Source organism: Oryzias latipes, chromosome 15 (genome assembly GCF_053564925.1).
Source record: "Oryzias latipes strain Hd-rR chromosome 15, Olatipes_Hd-rR_3.1".
Taxonomy (NCBI): Eukaryota; Metazoa; Chordata; class Actinopteri; order Beloniformes; family Adrianichthyidae; genus Oryzias; species Oryzias latipes.
Genome location: NC_136251.1, coordinates 16,281,994 through 16,304,592, shown reverse-complemented (window position 1 = coordinate 16,304,592; position 22,599 = coordinate 16,281,994). Strand labels below are relative to the sequence as shown.

Here is a 22,599-nt window from a genome sequence, read left to right as displayed (position 1 = left end):
ACAGCTTAACAAGATGATGAGGTGTGAGTCACTGACCGCTCTCAGGATGGACACGGCCTCCTTGCTGAGCCACACTGGATACAAGACGTCATCATGGAGAATGGACTCGAATAGGTCGTCTTCATTATCAGCTTCAAACGGTGGCTGCCCGGCCATCATTTCGTACATCAGTACCCCCAGAGCCCACCAGTCCACCGACGGACCATAATCCAGCTCCTGAAGGATCTAGCCACAAAAGAATGGAACAAATCCAGTGAAATAAATCTAGACCAAATAAATTTAGACCAAAAACTGAGAGGTTTTAATTACTTAAATCTCTTAAATCCAATTACTTATATAAATTTGAAGGCTTTTAACCTTAGACATATAATTAAACACTGCAAAAGCTGAATCTTAAGAAGGTAAAAAAGACCCATTTCAAGAAAAAGGGTCTTATTTTTTGTCTGCAAGAAAAATAATCCTATTAAGAAAGTTTTTCAATGGCAAAATAACCTCAGACCAGTCACTAGATTTGATTTGTGCTTATTTCAAGAACATAATTCAAGTTTTAAGAATTCTTACTTATTTTAGTTGGCCTTTTTATGCAGTGATGGAGTTAGGATATGAAATGAATTCTGATCCTTCTGTACATTTGAAGGAGCTACATAAAAACTACAGTAGTCTTCATAATTCCCTATGAATGTGTGATTTTTGCCAGAACTACTTTAAGAAATTTTATTTTCAAGCTTATTACAAATGTTTATGCTCAACAAAAGGATCAGCTTCTTAGTTTTGCCTTAGTTTAAGCAAAACCTTTTGAAATGTTTTATAAAGGAAATTATGCTACACTAATTAATTTGCCTTGCCTTCTCTTTCTTAACCTTTAAACATAAAGTTATAGAGGAAAACTGAAAAATCCCAATCTCCATCTTGTTTTTTACCTCTGGCGCAATGTAATCAGGTGTCCCACAGAAAGTAGTGGTGGTAACTCCATTGAGGATTCCCTCTTTGCACATCCCAAAGTCAGCCAGCTTGCAGTGGCCTTCTGCATCCAACAATATGTTGTCCAGCTTGAGGTCTCTGCGGGGCAGGAAGTTTGTAGAAGCTATTGAAGTCATGGATGTTATAATGCATTCAAATATTCACAGGAATGGTAGCAGTCATCTCACAAACACAGATACACTGCAGGTCAACTGGAAAAATACAACATTTGACTTTAAGCCATACAAACCTGCTATTACAAACCACAAGTGATAAACCGATTTAATCTAGTAGTACACTTTCGGAGAAAAAGAAACAGTCAGAATTTCATTCCTGCCATTATGTCATTACAGAAGGTCAAGAAGGCGATAGAAACAGGATTAGATTCAGAAAAAAAGTTGAGAGAATAATAGACGTGAAGAAGAGTTGGGGAAAGAGAGAAAGAAAGCCGAGATAAAAGGAGCGGTGTTGACAGACAGCAGGGATGTTCATGAATACAGCCACTCTCAGCTTGATGGTTGATTGCTACAAAAATGTCAACATCTCCTGGAAGCAGCCACTGCAGCCATTCAGCCTAAGGTGTTTTCAGAAAAGACAGCCACCCTGACAAGCAGCAGAGCACACGAAGCATGCGTGCTTGTAAAGCAAAAAGCTTATGCAAGTGTTCTGTTTTAGTAAGCCCCCCCCAAATAAAAAAAGGAGGGGGGGCTTAGGAGCTGCAGTCATCTGATGATGAAAAGTTTGCTTTTTTTTTAGTATATTATGTTTGCCTCTAACAGGGGTTTCAGACTTTCTCTATTAGAAACATTTTTGAATTTTGTGATTTCCTGCTTAGGCTCCAGCACTTGTGGAAGTGGGTATAGATAATAGATTGATGGCTAATTTCCTGCTGTATCCTGACAACCTAAATGGTAAATGGCGTATACTTATATAGGGCTTTTCTACCTACAAGGCCCAAGGGGCTTTACAGTCACAGACCCATTCACCCAGTCACACACACATTCACACACTGGTGGTGGCTCTGCTGTTGAACACTGGCGCCAGCCTCCCACCAGAGGCAAGGTGGGGTTCGGTGTCTTGCCCAGGGACACATTGACTCATGGGTGTGCAGGGCGGGAATCAAGCCTGCAATCTTACGATCATGGGTCGGCCGCCCTGCTGCTGCACCGCGGCCGCCCCGGCCTTTTAAAGGTAAAAGAGTTGGATTTTGTAACAGACGAACAAGTCAAGGGCTTCAGCTTCCAGTTTAAAGACCCACTTCATTGAAAATCATGTTTTATGTGTTTTTTTATATATTCTTGTGGCATTTTTCTCATGATGGATACCATGTACTAAAAAAATCAGGTCAAAACTGTTTCTATTACCATTTCTTTATTGAAATCGTTGTGAATCAGGAATAAATCAAATTCGTTGAAAAAGCTTGTAGGTGTGACAGAAAATATAATAGGCTACCACAAGCTTCCTGCTCCGCTTAATTCCAATGCATCCACTTGTAGAAAAATGGATTCATGTATGTTTTCCTCATCCAAGGTGACATCTGGCTCACGATTTCACGGCTGGATAGCTCCCATATTGCTTGCCATTTTAGTTGCACCGCTAATATTAGGTTGGGGGTGCGAGGGGCTGTAAGTTAGCGGGAAAGCAAGTAAACAAAGGGATGATGGGAAGGCTTAGTTCCACCCATAACTCAGGTGAATTTCTAATGAACTTCTGCCGCTCTGCAGAAACCTTGTCCTAGAAAATGAAACTTTTTTTTTTCTTTATTTATGCTAAAAACGTCATAATGATAATTAAAATCCCACTGCGAACGCTTTTACAGTAGATCCAAAAATAATCAGTGTGGGTCTTTAAAAAATGAAGACAAAGTACTTTTTTCCTTTGACAACATCTTTCTGCTTTCAACTCTCATGTAAAAAAGGACAGCAGTCCACTTCCATTATTTCGGGTATCTGGGTACTGTGAAAAGATAAATCATCAATGCTACGCTAATGTGCCTCGGGTCACAAAGAATAAAAACATGACACGTTGAATGCAGCAGACCGTTACAGCTGGCTTCCAACCAAGTTCTTGTTTGATTTGCCAAACTGAGGTTAGACTCAGGTTACAACAGAAAAAAACTTTCACAAAAACAAACACAAAAAAAATCCTAACTCATAAATGTCAAAAATTCTACCTCTGACTTGAATTTAACAGGATGTGTTGTTGATTCAAGTTTTTTTCCGATTGCATTTTCTGTGATTTGTGCAACTGGTGCATATTTTGCTTCTATATTACTGCACTCTGCATGAAATCTAAAACTCCCGTCCCTCACCCGCTACCCAGAACAAATGCAACCTTGTGCTGCATAGCTGCCAGGGATTGTGCCTTGCTAAAAGGCACATTAACATTGAAAAGAGGCGTTCATGTTCTGAGCCTCTTCTGCTGACGGATGGAACTGCCGATGGCCTGGCCCCCTGCTTGCATATCTACCCCTCCAGGCAACTCCTGGAACATTAATGCGGGCAGCGAGGCAGGAAAGTGGTCTACGAATTGAATGCATTAAATTGAGTTTAAATATCAGCTGACGTTAATCTTTGAGTAACACATCACCTGCAGAGGAATATCCAATTTTAAGTGGTTGCAGGTGTTCAGCAGAGATAATGGAATGGCATTACAAATGGAGAAGATAGAAAAGACAACAAGAACAAAAACCTTTTGATGAATTAAGAAAATAAAATTAAACCAAAAATCAAAATAATTTGACAGTAAATTCAACCAGTTTTTTGGCAGAATATTTGCACAACACAATTTCTTTTGCATTAAAACCTTCATTTTTTAACGTGCCATTATTCAGGTGGATTGCAAGTTTCCGAACTGAAAGAAGCGGAAACTAAAAAATTCCAATGAAAAAGATAAATGCGATAAACAGAAAGATTTCCAGTGACGTTACAAATTAAGGATAACGCTACAGCAGTTCTTTAAAGGCCAGCTAGTACAGTCTAAAATCACATTGGTTATAAAAGGATAATGCTGGATAGATTCAGCACCATCAGTCACCCTTAATGCACAGGAGATAGACCTGGAATTCATACCCATACCTGAACTTTTAGCACATTGATAACTGCATATGCAACTAAAACATCATGCAATTTTTTTCATGTTATCTGACGGTTATCTTAATTTTTTTTATAATAGTTTATTTATTTATTTTTACAGTACTTCTGCTTTGGCATTCATGCAGTGCTTATGGTTAGAGAGTGAGTGTGGCTTCCCAAAATACTAGTTTGAAATTGTGATGAAGTTTAGCATGTGATGTTTATGCAAATGTGAGCAATACTGGGAGGAAGGCAGGACTTTAACGCTATTTGTGGAGTGAAAATGTGAGTGCAACAAACCTTTGAACTGGTGCTTCCCAAAATAAAGCTAGTTGCACCTTGCAGACAGAATAAAATGTCAGTCTAGAGCTCCGGTCTCCAAGCTCCAAAGTGTGTACCTGATTTTTCAAATGGATCTTATACAAACCAGGTGTGACTATATGGGTAAATTTAATAAATACTCATTCTCACCTTGGGGGCCAGATGCCCAAACAAACACATCCGGCTCTCAGACCTTATTGCATCCAATCGTTTTATGGGCTTGTTCAACAAGCAATGTGCTGCTTAAATATATCAAAGCTAGGAGTGTAACGTATAATCAATTTAATAGATTCATCAATTTATATTCCTACAATCCAAATAGATGAATCTGTCTGAGGAAACTTCTTAATCAAATTAACTTATACCATTATAAAAACATTTCAAAATGAAAAAAAAATCAGTATTAGAAAATATAACTGGATTGAGATGTGGCAGTTTTATTTTAATATAACAGAACATGACCAAGTGCATCACAGCAGACAACAGGACAACACACATACGATACCTGCAAAAAATGATCAGTCCATCATTCCAGTCCAATGTGTGGAAACACTTTGAATTTATCCAGTGTGGTAGAATATTCTACAGTGTTAATTCTCTGTTTGTATTATTCTGATGAGGACCTAAAACAGTAGTCGGAACTTTATGAAACTAAAATATGAATGAAATTAATTCTTGTTTACTTGTTTGTTTGGACACATTTATTTACACTTTATTATCTTGGAAGAAATACAAGGAATCTGGAAGCTTCACCTGCACTGTTCAGTACCCAGATATTTAACTCTGAGTCACACTAGTTGAATTGAATAGGCTAAACATGTCCTGAATTGATCTAAGGTCAGTGAATCGGATCAAATCTGATCGTTCAAAATGAACCAATATAGACTCTGAATCGTATTGGCAACCATAAATTATGATATGAATTAAATCATTGTTAAAATGAGTCATTACGCACTTAATAAAAGCCCAAGAAAAAAGGTTTGATATTGAACTGTTTCAATCTTAAGGTGTACTACTCAGCAAGCATGACTGACAGGAAACATTCGGTCAAATCATCAAAACCACCAACAAATTATTTATGCATCTGAGCAAATGGAACTTTAGATGTTTGCAGTTCTGGATTTAACTCTGACAGGTAACATGGATACAGACCAAACAGTCTCTTAACCACCGTGAAAACTAAACACTCAGCAGGAAGGAACATTTTGAGGACATTCAGCCTTTAAAATATCTTCAGCTTAAATGTTGCTTAAAGAAACAATACAAATAGACTCAAACATATCTGCTGCACTGTCAGCAGCACACATATAACACACACAAAGCAATCAGGCTCGATTGAGAGCGTTTCCTGTGTTTCGTGGTAATCTTGAGTGATTTTTCCATTACGTCCTCAACGGTAGCCCCTGCGCTCTGTGACAGCTAACCTCTCCCCCTCTCTCTTAGCCCCATCCTTCCACCCCTTCGTCCCCTCTTCGGAGTGACCAAATGTTCCAGACACACATCTGTTCAAATACACAAACACACACAGACTGTTGCCTGTGGTATATTTATCTGCACAGGGTCACCACATGAGACAAGCATCGGGGTGGGAACATATTAAAATAAATAAACTGGAGGGTTCCATTTTTTAATCACGCCAGGAATGAACGAAGAAATTTAACAAATTAAAACAAACCATGAAGGACTGTATTATGAGTAAGTGCTGTAATGTTTAGGTTCTGCAGTTTAGACCATCAGTCTTATTGGTTTTTGCAGAATTCAAACTACTAGACATTCTCCAGAATCATTGTTGCTTTTCCCTAAAAAAAATGATATTCCCTGCACATCGGTGAAGAAACGTTTTATAAAGCCAATACCAAACCTTTAAAATAGTTCAAAGGTTTGTGAAAACTTCAAATAATGTACCTCTGTTTTATTATTTACTTATTTTTATAAGAAGATTTTTGTGATTTGTGTTTTTTTTAGTGCGTGAATTTGCCTATCAATGGGCTTTGGCCTTTTGGCGAGAATGAACAAATAAATAAATAAATTTAAGAGTCCAACAAATTTCCCAGCGTTGTCAAGTGAGGAAGGATTGTGCATCATACATTACATTGAAAGAAAGACAAACAAACACTGACTAACATACTGGCCATAATTTGAGCTCAATCTGAGGTTCATAAAAAAATATTTTGTTAGTTTTCTGGATGTTTTTTTTAATTTTATTTTATTTTTTACAGATTTTCTTTGTTAACAGAAGGATTAGAACAGACGCTGCTTTCATTATTTCTTCTAGTTCTTTAACTTCTACCTAAAGGTTCCATGATTTGACACCTAGACTTTCACAAAATTAACCAAAATATCACACAAATCAGGACAAATGACATTGTATTTTTGATCAAGTCAATGGCTGTGTCCGAATTACCGCCCTAACCCCTATATAGTGCACTATATAGTGCGGTCGCCATTTTGTAGTGCTGTCCGAATCTACAGTTCAAAAATCATGTGCACTAGAAATTTCCCAGAATTCTCTGCGAAAAACCAGTGTGGATCGATGCTCACTCGATCGGCGAATATTGCCCAGAATGCACTGCGTTCATACCAGAATGCATTGCGTGTGACCCACAATACACTGCGCTTGAATTATTCGAAGATGGCGGACGGTTGCGCGAGAAAGAGGACTTAAAAATTTAAGTATATTTAAAAGTATCAAGTATCTGTTGTAAAATATATTTGTAAATACGTAAGATGATGTGTTTAATATGTTTTATTCCTCAATCGACTATCTACATTGTTTGGAAGCTCATCAATTTCGGTAATGCTAAAGCTAACGCTAGCGCGAATTAGCGCCGAATGCTAAAAACAAACGCTGTTGATATTACATAAAAAAACGAGTGAGTTCTAACCGTAGTAATAAGTTATTAACACATTTTTTAAATGTGTTTATATATGTAGGGACTGAAGAGGATAAGGAAAATCTGATCCATCTGTGGTGGAGAAAGATAGCCTGTTTGTTATCAGGCAAGCTCGTGCCGGATGGGAGTGAGAGACACTTGATTAGATTTGTATTTATTTATCATAAACTGTAATCATTGTCATGTTGGGGTAAAGGTTGTTGTTGAAAGAGGAGAGGAGGAAAGAGCACGAAGGGACAATGAGTGACAGGAGAGTCTGTTAAGCTTACCTGAGTTTAAAATATTGTTCACAAAATGTAACGTCGTCGTTGTTTTTGCAATTTGTTTAATAAATGCAGTAACAAAAATGAATTATTTACATGCATTATTTAAATCTGAGCCATTTTTTAACAATCTCAAAAGAATTTTCATATAAATATCAAATGTACATATTTACATTTTCGTTTTATGTTAACATTTATTTTTATACATCTTAACAATAATCCTGGTCTTCTAGAGTCATGTGTGTCACAGTTGGAGCTGAAAGGAATGCAGAGATTTTTCTTCGCAGACGAACGCCACTTTACCCGTCCTACTGGTTCCTGCTGTGGCTCAACATCCGTGGCTCCCAGCAGTCCCCTTCGCTGATGCACAGATTGTGCAGAACTGAACTGCAGGCAATGATTTTCATTGCGAAGGTTGGTTTTACTTCCAGTGCCCCCAGAAATATTGCTCTCCTCCTCATATTCATAATGCCAAATGCTCTCTCCACCACAGAGCATGCCTTGGCGTGGTGCTGGTTGTAACGGGCCTCAACCACATTCCTCATGGGTTCAATGTAGGGTGTCAGCAGCGTGATGGGATGAAGAATGCAGGGATACCCACCATCACCCAAAAGGATCCTTCAGGTGGGTAATGTTTGATTTACATAAATTGGGCTTTTACGTAGAAGCTGTGAACTGTGGACTGATCCTTGATTCCCAACAAAAATATCTCTAAATTTGGCATTAGTCACGTACAGCCTGCAGTTGAATGGAATAAAAAAGCTTCCTGTTAAAATAACAAGCTGCATTTTCTTTTAGGGCCTTTATTCTTAAGTGGCAGCCATCGATACTCCCTACGACCTTTTGGAAGGTGGAAGACTCAGCGAGCTGCTAAAATCCAGAGGTGACTTATGGTAGTTCATTCCCACTGGGAAGCTGGGTGACCCTGCTCATCAGCTGGAGGATGCGGTCTGCCGTCCTGTGGACAACGTCGCTCACAGTGGACCGTGGCATGTCAAATGCCCTGGTTACCACACCGTAAGATGTGCCACACGCCAGCCAGAAAAGAAACACCAGGACCTCAGTCTCCTGTGTGCCCCCCCAGAGTGTGAGGAACCCAAAACTGCTCCACCAGATGCTTGATGGTCCTGCGGGTCAACCGATCTGCGGGTCTGCCGGTCTGGTCTTGTGTCGGACTGACCATCAGCGTGAAGGGCCACGACAGACACCTTTATGTTGGCAAAGCAGTAGAGACATGGAAGACCCTGTAAAATAGAAAAATAATTATTTCATTGAGAAAATTAAATCTGATTTTTTTGAATGTTTCATTTTATTCTGATGTCTTAAATTTTAGTTTATGACGTATTTATAAATGCTGGAAAATCTCGTGTTTTTTTTTTTTTTGGCTGGGTTTTTGGATTTTTATATAAATATTTAAAAATTAAGTATTTTTGTTTAAAACAAGTGATATGGTTTGACTCTGAATAAAAAATACTAAACTTTGATCTCACAAGTGTTTCATGTAGTTAGACTATACAGTTCATAGTCCAGTGTTGAAAAATAATGTTAAAAAGTCTTACCCAGCAGACTGTGTAACCTTGATCACAATTAGTAACAAATGCTTAAATTGAACTAATAAAAAAACTTTAAGTTTAACTCACAGGTGGTTCATGTCTGGTCAGGGGCATCCAGAGGGAAATCTTCTGAGACGTCTGCTTCTCCTCCTTGCTGTCCTGTGATGCTGCATATCTGCTCGTTTTTGGTTTGATCTCACGAAAAACGGTTGAATTATTGCCAGGAACACGGACAGATTCATATATAAAGCTATTTTCAGTAACGTAGAAGATAAAACTACAGAAAAAAAATGCTTCCTCGCAAGAGCCCGTAAATCGTTCAGCGGCACAAAAATAAATGTTGCCATGGACTAATGACTTGAGGGTTTATTTATCAACTAATACATAAAATCTACACCAATTTGTTTGTAATTTTATTATTTATAAATCAGCCACGTTTTCCATGATCAGAACACAGCAGATTCATAAATAGTCTTCATAAAATGTTTATATTTATTATATTTTTACTTTGACAAATGGGTGTCATTCTCGGCGTTAAATAGAAGTAGTTCCCCTCCAGACCAGGTGGTGGCGGTAATGCGCCACTTTGTTTTCGTGCCGAGCGCCATTTGAAAACACCCGAAAGAGAAAACTAGTGAGCACGGGTGTCCGAATTGCTTTTAAAATTCAGAGAACTATATAGAGAACTATATAGTGCCGCACTATATAGGGTTTTAGTAGTTAGGGGCTAGGGCGGTATAATTCGGACACAGCCAATGACTTTATCACTGGCTCTGATCCTGGTTCCAATCCAAGCCGGGTCCTTTCTTTGTGGAGTTTGCATGTTTTCCTCTTGCGTGCCTGGGCACTTCAGCTTCCTTTCATGGTCCAAAACATGCTTCATAGGTTGATTGATTACTCTAGATTCCCCTTAGGTGCACATGTGCATGTGTTCGGGTGAGTGATTGTGTGGCTGTGCGACAGACTGGCAACCAGTTCAGGGTGTGCCCTTCCTTAACCCAACAGTGGCCGGGAAAGCCTCTGGTAGCCCCGGGACCCCAAAAGGGATACAGTGGGCTAAAGAAATTGGATGGACTATATCTCTAAAATGTTTCCATATTAAATGCAAAATTGGTTAAAAAGTTGTTACTAATGGGATTTTTATCAATTCACAAAAACAGGTCTTTTGTAAAACACCTGCATGAAATGCACTACCTTAAATCAAAGTGTGAATTCACAATGTAACTTTTTATCTACTATGTGTTATCATCTTACACAGTTGTTTATTTTTAAAGACCAGCCCTCTGTTAACTTTGTTGTGATCAAAAGTTGCTCATAGAATGACACCCTCTTTGAAAGAATTAAAAATTTGCTTTGGTGATTTAAACTATTTGGGTAGAAGCCTTCATTAAACGTAAAATCCAAGTTCTTAAAACAATACAGGCATAAGTCCGCTATATGTATGACAAATAATTAAATGAATTCTTATGACAAAGTAATAAACCAATAAACTGAATGTAAAAAAAAATCTAATAGGTAATCGTGAGTAAAATATTAACCATATTTTGTAAAATTGTACTTTCTTCTAGTCTACCACACAGATTTGGTCTGATCCCAACCCAGTTTGAGAACTACACCCAACCCTCCAAACAACCGAACGACTGTGTGTGTGTTTGAACAGAAGCAAGGCCCCCACCAAACCAGTCTTAACCTGCTCTGTTAGCTGTTTCACCTCAAAACATCACCTCAGGCTACATTTAGCCCCTGAAAACCCAGCAAACCCTTGCTCCTGTCCTGCGTTTCTATGAGTGAACTAGCATGAGAAGCTTTGAGATGAGCATCAGAGAAGGGAGGGATGGCCAAAAGAAAAAGGGCGGAGAGAGAAAAGGGTTAGAGAAAGGAGAGTAAGGACAAAACATTCCAAAAAACATACTCAATTTTCCTCAGGACAACAACGCGAGCCAGGGACGAGACAAAAGTATCACAGGACAGAAAGCAAGGATCAGGTAGCTCGCCTGACTGAGCTGTCATGAATTAACACGCAGCATGTGTGTTTTCTCTGGCAGCCTCTGACAGAGTAATATTCACCATCAAAACAGCACGACTGAGAAAACACAGCTCAAGGTCCAAACCATTAATCTTTGTGCTGGAGAATGTCAGCTGCTGTCGGTCCATTTTAAACCTACAAACTGAAATGAATCCCTTCTAGAGTAGCACCAAATCGAGCCAACAGTGTCCAGAAAACACTCCACTGCAGGAAAACTCAGAGGGGAAAGCCTCTAACAGCGAGTGTTAGTATAAGACCACAGAATAAACCATAGCAAAGCTGTCACTCTTATGCTGGTCTGTCCTTGACATCTGCACCAACACTTACTGAAAATCAAGGTTTAGAGCAACCACCTGCCAAATGGTGAGTCAGCAATTTAATTCCGGGCCTGACAGTAGATTGTGTTTGGGCAAACATAGACATATACGATGGACAATTCCTGTGGTGCCATGACACATTAGTTTGTGTTGAGCTGCTTTCAGTTTTCTAGTTCTGCATTCATCGCCATCTTCACCGTTTACACGCCAAAAAACTATAAAAAATGTCAAAGAAGATATTAGTTATAGTGGCCAAATCTACCAGAATTGTCCTCACATATTCAGACTCCTCCCTGTTTGAGACTTAACAGAGTACAAACTTTGGGGTAGGTGATTCTTTGGCTTCGACACCGCTAAGTGCATAAAAAAAGTTTGTTTTAAATGCTTTACATTTTTTATAAATCACTGCATTTTTTTATTTATGGTTTTGAAACAGAGGCTGTTTCCCTCTTCAGGCCTAGAAATCTTGGACCAGACTGGCTAGACCTTCAAAAGCAGAACTGTGTAACAAAAAAGTAACATAAAAAAAAAAAACACAAAGCAAGGCTTGACACTCTTGGTTTTTGAGACATTGTGATATTAAATTTGATTCGTGCCAATTCAATTATAAAAAAACCCACATAAAACATGTCCTCACCAAATAAACTTTATAACTGCCCCCCTCCCTCCACCGACTTCTTATTAATAAAACCATTGTCACACCAGAGAGAGGAACAATGAGACGTGGTCAGCAGGCACCAGCAGGACTGGACCTGTGGCTCCGAGATCACGTATTCAAAACAACTACACAACAGGACAGACAGGCAAAAAAAAAAAAGTGTTGATTTGCATTTGATATTGGAAGGAAAATGTATTTGGTTTTATCCTGTTCTACTTTGATGCAAGACTGTTTATGATTCATGTTCTTTTTGTCATTTCAAAACCCTTTTTTTCTCCAAAAACTGCCTATTTCCCACCGTCCATGCCAAATCAGTGGCCATTCTGAATCCCTTTTGCAAACCTTTAACAATTTCCCGGTTGGCACAACTCAAAATCTTAAACACTTGAAACAGGTTTCTCTTTGATTCAGTGAGCTGAAACTGAACAACATCTTATGTGTCCATGAACAGCAGAATTCTTTTCTGGAAAATGAAAAGGGGCCAACTGTCTGTTACAAAAACTGCTCAGTCATCATTGCAGCACCAGTCTTATGAAAGAACTGATCAGCAAAAGACAGAAATGAAAGGAGCATCTTATTGCAGATTTCACTTCATCATCTTCTGCCGTACAACTTTCTTAAAAAAAAAGAAAACATTTTAATTTACAACTGTGGAACATTTTTGCTTTTCTCAACATGACTGGGTTATTTTTTTAAACAAAAAATATATGATCTTTTAATCCCAAATCTGCTGGAAATGTAACATAAAAAACATTTCATGCTGAATCACAAAGACAAAAAAAGAGTTATAACACATTTCCAAAACATTTTTTTTAGAGATGGAATTGAGCATACTCTATTGTTTTTGGCCATTCTTCGATTGCTAATTATAATCAGTTTTACTTTGTGTTCACCGCAAACTAAAAATAAAAAGAACACCAGTGTGGCGTACTGCAATCTGAAAATAAATAAATAAGACATCCTTTAATCTTCCGGCAATGGTCGGTTGGTCTGTGTTAAACTATAAAATGGTAAGTTTCTGATGTTACAACTTTAAATGGTTTAATTCATTTCTTGACAGCTCCAAGAACCCACAAGAAATCAGTTTAAGGAAAGACAAGACAAACTGAAGAACAAAGACAACTAGCAGAATGTAAGGAAACACAGGAAGGACACGCAGTGCAGAAGATAATTTACCATCTTTTGTCAGATGTCTCTTACCTTTCCTTTCTGGATTGACAACAATACCCCTATTTATCTCGCAGCTTTACACATGCTGCTCTGTGCAGGTTTAGCTGTCTTATTTTGTAAATTCATGGCTTTTGGGAGCATGCATATGGACGGTTATCATGCAGCCACGGCGAGTATATGCACAGCTGAGAGCACAGCACAAACTCAGCTCATTTCAATGCAAAACCTGTTTTGGTCAAATAACACACACACACACACACACAATATACACACACACAGTAACCTCCAAGCTCCATATACATGTATGTATGTATTACGGTACTTGTGAAGCCTGCTAAAACGACGCCACTACTTGATTGAAGTAAAGCATGAATTCAGTTAACAGTTCTGACATTCCTCTCATTGTTTTTGTTTACACCAATTCTACAACGGTGAAAGCTTATAAGGTCATGTTTTACCTTATAAAAAGAGGCGTGGCCAATGTAAGCAGCATGCAAGTATATGAGACCACAATGATGGTAGGGAACTGACTACAGCATGTTATAAACAACAATTCTGAATGTTTGTGGAAAATTCTTTTCTTTTTGATTTGAAAATGGATACATTTATGGGATGACTGAAGTACAGAGTAGAGCGGTCGACCTCTGATTGGAAGTTCACAGGTTCGGTTCCCGCCCTGCCCATGTGTCAAAGTGTCCTTGGACAAGACACTGAACCCCATATTGCTCCTGGTGGTCATAGGTCTGCGCCAATGTTCAGCAGCAGAGTGCGTGAATGGGTGAATGGGACTGTAAAGAGCTTTGGGCCTTCTGAGAAGGGAGTAAAGAGCTATACAAGTATAATACAAGTATACGCCATTTACCATTTTTACAATTAGAAATGACTGAAAATGTGATTTTAGCCTGAAAAACTGGAACACAATAGACTGATTTTGCATTTTGTAACTGAAGATGGAACCCAGGCCTTCTTAAAATGTCAGATTTGTTTTGAGCACTTGAACATTTACACACACCCCCCCCCCCCCCCCCAGATGGAAAACCAAGTTGAGTTTGTAAAATAAGTAAAGATAAAGCACAGTTTTACAGTAACCACACAAACACCTAAAGGGCGTGGTGATGTTTTTTAAAAAAAAAGTAGAAATAAAAGAGACAGACTGATTTTTTTAGACAGAGTTACTATTTTTAAAGAGCAAATTATATTTTTGGTAACCTGACGATGTAACTAAAGGAAACATAACAAATACTGATAAAGCTTGGGATACCAACCTCTCCTTTGAAATGAAACCTGTTCTGTTGAGTACATAAACATTGTTCACAAAGAGGCTGCATGATAAGAAAGTAGAAGCACCTCATTAAACCTCACATTCATGTCAAGTAGAGGAAGAAAAAGAAGAAAAAAAACACATTTTTTGACCAAACAGTCCTGAATTTCCCTGCACCATCATCTATCACAATAGTGTTATACATGACATTGTGTGTAGCTATTGTGGGATCATATTTGTGTTTGCCGTTAGATGACAATGATATTATGTATGAAGGCCGATACAGACTGGAACAGGACATTGAGGTCATCACCCGCAGCGGTCGGACGCTGAGGACTTCTCAGGTCAAGAGTTTGACTTTTATAACTAACAAAAATATTTAGAAATCTGTTTCATTGTGGCTAAAATGGAAAAAAAAAAGCTAAAATCTACCATGAAGGCCCAACAACAAACATCATTTTGTGTAGAAATTAGCTTCTGTGTGAGTCGGTTCCCTGAAAGATTCAACCCAAAAAGATCTCAATGATTTGCCTTCTAAGTTTAGAACAGTTAGAAAACACACATCACATGGAGGATGTTTTGAAAATCATTCACATTCATTTGGTTGTGGCGAGTTTCAGCCTGATAACTGTTTGGATTTCCAAATATCACAGTGGAGTTAATCTAACAAATAAAACGCTTAAAGGCAGAAAGCTCTAAAATGCATACATCTCCTGCTTAAAGCCCCTTCTGCGGCATTAAATGATCTTAGACCTGAAACATATCAATTTTTAGTGGACAATGACAATACCACTTTTCTAAAAGCTTAAACATTTACATTATTACGCAAAAGTTAGAATACAACAACTAAAAAGTGAAAGTAGAGCTCATAATTTGACTGTTCCATGACACCAAGTCTTATGACTTTGAAGTGGTTTGGATTCCTTAGCTTCTGTTCCGTCGTCCTTGTTTCTTGTTAAAGAAGTGCTGGAACTGTGAATGTTGTAACATCACAGCAATTAAATTGGGTTCGATGGACCTACTGTTTTTCTCTATGACAAGGCACTTTGCATTTCCCTCTTACCAAACCACCTCTGGTGTTTCTGTAGATAACAGCCACAAAGCCACAAAAATAGGATTTCCTGGAAGATAAATTGGCCATTTTTTTTTCTTTGAGGGCAAAATAATCAGTGAACACATTCACTGTTTTTTTATGATTTCCTTTCACAAGAATAGAAATGGCAAGATTTTTGAAATTCAAAAGCTTACATTTGTAGTAAACAAATCCAACGATCACTAAAAGTAAAAAAAAAAAAAGCAGTTTTCTGCAAACCTTTGAGCAAAACCGTTTAGTTAATTGAAGTGATTTTAGCATGAACATTTAAATGGTAAGCAGTATAAAGCGCTTGGAAAGCTTCCCTTTCCATTGTGCATCAGGTCCCATCTCAAGGAGCATGCACTGAAACTTGAACAGCACCAACTGATCCCTTGTGCAGAGCACCGGTTTTTTGGGGGGGTTAAAAAGATGAAAAATCCATACCAGGTGCCTGCATCTCACCTGCTTCACCCTTACTTAACCCTTACATGTTGTTTAAGTGTTTGATACAACATATAGAAAAAAATGTGCATGTACATTTATGCCTAATCTCACTAACTCTTAGGACTATAAACATGAATTTTAATGAAAGGTGCAGGTACAAGTGTAAACCTAAGATACAGTTTTGAATTCAAACCATCATGGTGTGAAGATACAACTGCAATCACCAATTTACTCTTACAACATGGAAAATTGTGTCTCCACAACTGATGTATTACAAAAGAAGATGTCTGAACAAAACATGGCACATATGAAGGCTGCACATTAGCTTTTGTTTGGGTGAAGGAACTTTGCTCCTGAACACATCAAGTAGAGATCAATACAACAAACTACTGGTGAGTAGTACTAAAAAAATAATAAAATAAATAAAAATGTTATAGGTAGGGGGGGAAATCCACATCTCTTGATGCCTTTTAAAATAAATAAAAAAGCATGATGTCGTGTGAATAAAACAAAGGGAGAAAAAGCAGAACTAAGAAAGTTGAATGTATGAGTGGTCAAAAATTTAAAAGAGCACTGCATAACTACAGTCCACTTACTATTTTCCAACCTCAGATGAACACCAGATGACATATTAAACCCTGTGATTATTTATGTAACAAAAATAAAGCCAAATTCTGCATTAAGGCCAAACGACTGCAGTCTGCTTTTCTCTGTCCAACAGACATCATTCCAGAAGATTTGTGGTTTGTTCAAATACAATTTGCTGAAACATCGGGCTTGTTTTTAAAGAAAAACATTCTTATTCTTTTCCCTAAATTTGATCTACAGACCTCTTTGATGAATAGATTACCGGTATGTGCTGTTGTCACTCTGACCAAATACCGCCTTTACTGAAAACACTTTAAGACATAATTATTCTGAAAAGAAATTGATTTTATTTATTTCTTTATATACTTTAAGTGTTGAAACAAGTCTTTTGAAGACTACAAAGTTTTTCTATTTGCAATTATCATAGACCAGGGGTCTACACCTTTTAATGCTAAAAGAGCTATTTAGTTCAGTTTCTCACTAACCAATACGCAGCGAGAGCCACAAAGCCCCGCTTCACGTTTACAAAAATGCACTTTATTTATATCTTTGGGGACATAAACATACAAATATATTGATAAAATGTAGCTTTTAAATATTTCAAATATTTGAAATATAACTTTTTAATAATTTTTTACAATTAACAATTTAACTTCCTCTATTTTTGCCAGCAGCACATATAAGTTCCTTTCAAAATAAAATACACCTTGTGTCAAATAACATCTGCCTGTTGGAGCAGATTTACTTGAATTAAACATGCAAAGAATAAAATAAGCCCAATCAAACATGATTAGATGTATGGATGGATTGACAGTAAATTGAACGTCTTAAAATCATTTTGCTCAGTTATCTGACATGCTAAAAATCTAAACATAAGAAACATGAGAAAACTTTAATAGATAAATTACATTTCCTGTGTAGCTGCTAGCAGTTTTTTTTTTAAATGCTTAATGGTATAATTTTCAGGAAAATAATTTTATTTAGGAAAAAAGGTTGAATAAATTGTTAAAGCTGTTTGGCTAAAAGCAATAAGTTCAAGGCTGCTCCAGAGCTGCATGCAGCATCAGGTTGCAAACCCCTAAGATAGACAGACGTTTCCTTCCCAAAGTTCACAAGAAACACCTCTATAGGGGTTAAATGTAAAAAAGAAGGCCAAACTGTTTCAGACAGGATGGATGGGCAGGACAGCTGGACAGTGCTTACCTGTAAACAACTCCATGACGGTGCAAGAACATTAGAGCAGAGGTGACTTCAGCGGCGTAGAAACGAGACCGAGCCTCGTCAAACTTCCGCGATCGCTGTATCTGAAACATCAGGTCGCCTCCATTTACATATTCCATCACAAAGAACAAGCGGTCCTGCAGAGAGTGTTAAAAAAAAAAAGAGTCTATTGCAATGATGGCTTATGAACAATGAATTTGTGGAATGAATGGTTAGTCGGAGTCTGTAAATATAGTATAGCAAGAAAGTATTTTTATTAGGCTGATAATATTTATCTAAATAATTTTTCTCTCCATGTCAACACCATTTTTTGGAATAGGTTTCCTCTTTTGGCTGCATCAGATGAAACATGAATCATATGTTTTAAGGATTTTTGCGCACAAGAAGCTGTCTTCTCAGATCCACTTTAGTGTGGATTTGTTTCGTCTTCTGCTGAACTGTTTCCTGTCACAAACAGAAAACACCTACTGCAATACACAACGCCCTCCAAGCTCCATTCTCCAAAGAATCTCTGGAAGAAAACAGCCTGCTTCCTGAATTCCAGCTCACTTTCTTCATATAGGAAATTAGACTGTGTGTGTGTGTTTGTGAGTGTGTGTAAAGGGAGGCTGCGATAGAAACAGCAGCATATATAAGACACAAGGAGGAGTCTGTCAGACTCGCTACGTGAGTGTCGAAAGCACGCAGCGTTGCAGTGGAGGTGAGACATTGAAAACACAGACATGTGTGTATGCATAGGACATATATGTTTACACACATTGCGTTAGCATGTTTGACTCGATGGGTTTAGATTGCATGAACCCTTGTCTGAAAATAAAAGCCTAAGTCGTGCTTTTTTTTGTGTTGTAGTTTCCGTTTTCAGACGTATTCTTCCTTCCTCTCGGTCATTGACACACCATGGATCAGTTTCAATCATTTATAGCTTTTTCTGGGAATGAAATGTCTTCAAGTTCATGGTTTTCTGTTGGTCAACGTCAGGCCATTTGTTTTTTAAATGGTTTTTCTACGTTATTAAACTTAGTTCTATTCCAGGAGTGTTTGCCTCCTGTTTTTAGGTTCTCCGCAACCACAAGAAAAAACAACAGAAGTTTGTACAGCCCTATTAAAAAAGGTCCTGTTTTCACAAATCTCCACAATCTAATAGGAAAAAATGTGACTCTTTGGAAAAAATGGCTCCCACGGGGTGTCCAACTTCAGACCACCATTTCTTTTCCACACAATGCTGTCATTCCAGATTATCCCTGGTGGAGTACACCTGATCTGTTTAATTAGCAGCAGACAGAACAAGGATATCTGGAAAACAAGAAGGACAACATGACAACACCTGGAGTTGGAAACTTCTGCAAAGTTGTTTTTGGAGGGACTGCAATAATGCATTTCAGGGGCCCTAATGCAATAATGCATTTCAGGGCCTTAATGCAATAATGCATTTCAGGGGCCCTAATGCCACCACAAAATCCCAAAATGTGTCCCAAACTTAATTTAAACATTAGTTTTGTGTTTGTAAAGCTTTTTTCCAAATTTTCAAGGGTTTTTTAAAGCTTCCTTTATAAACATTTTTTTTTAAAATAAGCTTGTGTAAGTCTTCTGCAATTTTCACCACTTTTGAAAAGGACTGGCAACTGTCTAACTACTCATTATTTACAGCATCCATACAATAACTCCTGTTTCCACCAACTCTTCTCCTGTATGGGCTGTATTGGCTTATTGAAGGTAATGTGAGTCCAAATGTACTCAAGAGGCAGCACAAATTTGTGTGAGTACATTTTAGAGAGGCGCATACTTTGGAAACGATGGGTCTGCATTTTAACCTTTTAGAAAAAATAAACATTTTATCTACATCTGGGTTACATTGAAGCACTTTTATACAAAAAAAAAGAAAAAAAGAGGAAGAAAATAAGTTGCAATTAGCTACTAAAATGTGCAGTTCAATAGATAAAATCAATGAGATCAAAAGTACCAAATTTTGACAACAACAACAACATTTTACTCATGACCCAGTGTCTGAAGTGGGAAAAGCCCTAAAATATCTGGTTGGATTAATGATTTAAAAAAAAGTCCAGCAGAAAATAAACAAACACAAAAAAATGTCAAGCAAAGCACAGATAAACAATGTAACTAAAACACAGTATTAAAGTAGCAGTGAAATGCGTCTTTATTTTGGAAAAACCATCAGTAGATTTGTGAAACATGACCCAAACAAAAGGGACGCTTTGAGAAATCTCTGCAGGTTCTGACTAATCAGGTACGGGTGGCTGATTTCACTGCATTCCTCTCAGTATTTTTTAAGATGACCTCAGACTCTTGTCTTCCCTTTGGTATCAGTTGAAAAGGGGCCTCAGAATGAAATGTTACATAACTGTCCAATGGTCCACCTCACAGGGATTTTTTTTCTCTCCACTCGTCTTGTAAGCGACTTTAAACAGGATGCTGAAATAGTTTGTTTAAATGTACCCAAAGTCCTGGCTGGCCCCACCCAATCAAACATGAATAAACATTTCCTGACTGTAATTACAAATGTACAGATACAGGCTTCCCACTGCCAGCACACACTCATTGTGTACACACACACATCCACCCTCCCACACACACAGTGTCCTGGTTCTATAGGCATGCAGCCAAGTGATCTGCAACCAAAGGCAGACACCAACTGCTGGATCTGATGATTATCTGACAGTTATGTGTGCATGTCTCTAATGTCTCTGTGCTGCCTGGCTGCAATGTATGTATGCCAAGTCTGTGCTTGCAACTTACATAAGCTGAAGACATTAACTCATACTGTTTACTGTTGCAAATACTTGTGAACATGGCCAAAATTAAAACAAAAACACCAATGTATCATTGGCAAAAAGCTCCAACTCTTCAGTGATGCAATCAACCCACATTGTGTGCAAAAGCCACACATTTTCTACATAGAAGACTTCACCTTTCCAAGCAAGAATCAACATGTGTCTAGCAACCGTTAAAAAAGGCTTGATGCAAAGACCCAGGACTTAATCAAAAGGCAAGAGGCTTTTTTAACGTCTAAAAATTGTACAATTCAGGTCTTAAGGACAGAACACAACCTCGGAAAATTCCCAACCCTTTGAATCTTCTAAGTGTGTTAGCTTGTCTAAAACAGGATTGATTTTGCACTAGTTTTAGCACACTAGTGGATTTGTGTAGAATGGTCAATAAAGTGTGTAGTAAGGGGTTTTACAGCCTTAGAACATCTGTAATTCTACCTTGCAGATTTCACCTATTGCAGGTTATTTATGGAATGTATCCACTGTAGTAATGTGCTTATTCTGCTTGATGCAAAGTCAGTACCAAAAAAAATGGGTTTTTCCTAAATCAAAATGACTCCTGGAGGACAAAAACGTCATGTGACTAAAGTCTTTCTGAATCAATCTGAAGATGTTCATGAGACCATAAGCAATTTTTATGGGGAGGGGGGGTATAAATATGGCATAAAATATGTAAAGAAAAAAAGAAAAAGAAAAAAAATAGTTGTTTTTATGTTTGTTGTTGCCTCTAAAGGTCATCAACTGCTTATAAAAACCACAATAACTCAATTTTAATCAGTCAAAACTTTCATAACAAACACAAAAAAGTGTTTGAATTTTTCTCAATGCAAAGAAACAAAACCCCAAAAAAAGGGAATTGTTGCCCTATTTTCTTTGGACCATTATGAGCCATTACCATTTGGCTGTTAGCCATTACCGCACAGAGGCAACCAGCAGAAATGCATTCCACTCAACACAGCAATGTTGTTTGTACTTTATTTCACATCCTTTCAAGTAGAGTCCCTGTTTTAATGATGCAGCAAAGATTCTTTAAGAGTTTACAAGCTATTTTTTGCCTCTTAGTTTAAATGTTTGACTTATTTTTTTAAAAAAAAGGCTAAGGAAAAACAAATTTATAAATATAACAATGTTTGGCATTGCAAAGCCCCAAAAAGTTGTTTTGTTATAAAACTGACAAAACATACTATGATTTATTAGTTATTTATTATTTTCTTCTCCTTATTATTAAGTGGAAGAAAAAAAGAGAGGCACAACCCCCCAGGGCGCCCCCTCCCTTCTTTCTTCTTCCACTTTTCCATCCGGTTCAACAAAAAAAAGGATACAAATGTAATCAATATATATATAAAGTTTAGCCTAAATTACAAAGGGGGTTTAGTCAAATACACACCTTGTGTGTCAGAGGATCCAACCCCCTCCCCAGTAACAGTAAAATATGTCCAACACAAGAGGCCTTCAGCTCCCATCTGTGTGCTCAGCTGTTGGACAGAACAAGTTATTAAAATATTAAAATAAAAAACATATATATAGCAGGCTAAACAAAGAATATGGTAAGTTGAGTGTATATTAAAATTAAAGTTAAAGTCCCATTAGGTGTCACACTCCTAGGATTGTGTGAAATGTATTCTCCCCATTTGTCCCATCCCCTTGGGGAGCAGTGAGCTGCAGACATATCTGCACTCGGGAACCATTTGTTGGTTTAACAAGTGTACAGTTCACACACAACTTTCTACCTTTTTTTTCTTGTTTGACTGTATTTAAACTGGCCCTTTGTGAATGAGCAGAGAAAAGAGGCTGGCCAGTGGCTGGTCTAATTTTAGGCAATAAAGGATGTGTGTGAACAGTTTTTACATCTCTTAGCAACAGAATGACTCAGATGACACTGCTCATTCACGTGTGTGTTTGTGTGCATGTGCTCTATGTACGTGCTAAATGAGAGGACAGACTGGCGGACAGGACTTACACTGTTAGCACCGTAAGCAAGATGAAGG

General features: G+C 37.8%; 1 protein-coding gene and 2 long non-coding RNA genes across 6 annotated transcripts in view; 1 reads left to right on the top strand and 2 right to left on the bottom strand.

Moving 5' to 3' along the window:
• The window catches only part of LOC101172355 (protein kinase C epsilon type), an 87,139-nt gene that overhangs the window by 6,787 nt on the left and 57,753 nt on the right, over nt 1-22,599 (bottom strand). For both annotated transcript variants that reach the window (XM_011484252.4, XM_078932485.1), the window contains 3 exons: nt 17,808-17,962; nt 921-1,059; nt 37-225 (listed from right to left, as the gene is read on the bottom strand). In XM_011484252.4, coding sequence (XP_011482554.1) covers nt 37-225; nt 921-1,059; nt 17,808-17,962 — 483 coding nt within the window. The remainder of the gene's footprint in view (nt 1-36; nt 226-920; nt 1,060-17,807; nt 17,963-22,599) is intronic.
• Nucleotides 6,553-9,147, top strand: LOC144984222 (uncharacterized). 3 transcript variants are annotated; one of them, XR_013647963.1, is made up of 4 exons: nt 6,746-7,149; nt 7,290-7,926; nt 8,006-8,136; nt 8,311-9,147. It is a non-coding gene; the product is annotated as an uncharacterized LOC144984222 (long non-coding RNA). The 3 variants fall into 3 exon arrangements; XR_013647964.1 differs by having other exon boundaries at nt 6,753-7,376; nt 7,746-7,926; XR_013647962.1 differs by having other exon boundaries at nt 6,553-7,926.
• On the bottom strand, nt 7,558-17,797 carry LOC144984223 (uncharacterized). Its single transcript, XR_013647965.1, has 2 exons — nt 9,153-17,797; nt 7,558-8,756 (listed from the first exon to the last, which is right to left on the bottom strand). It is a non-coding gene; the product is annotated as an uncharacterized LOC144984223 (long non-coding RNA).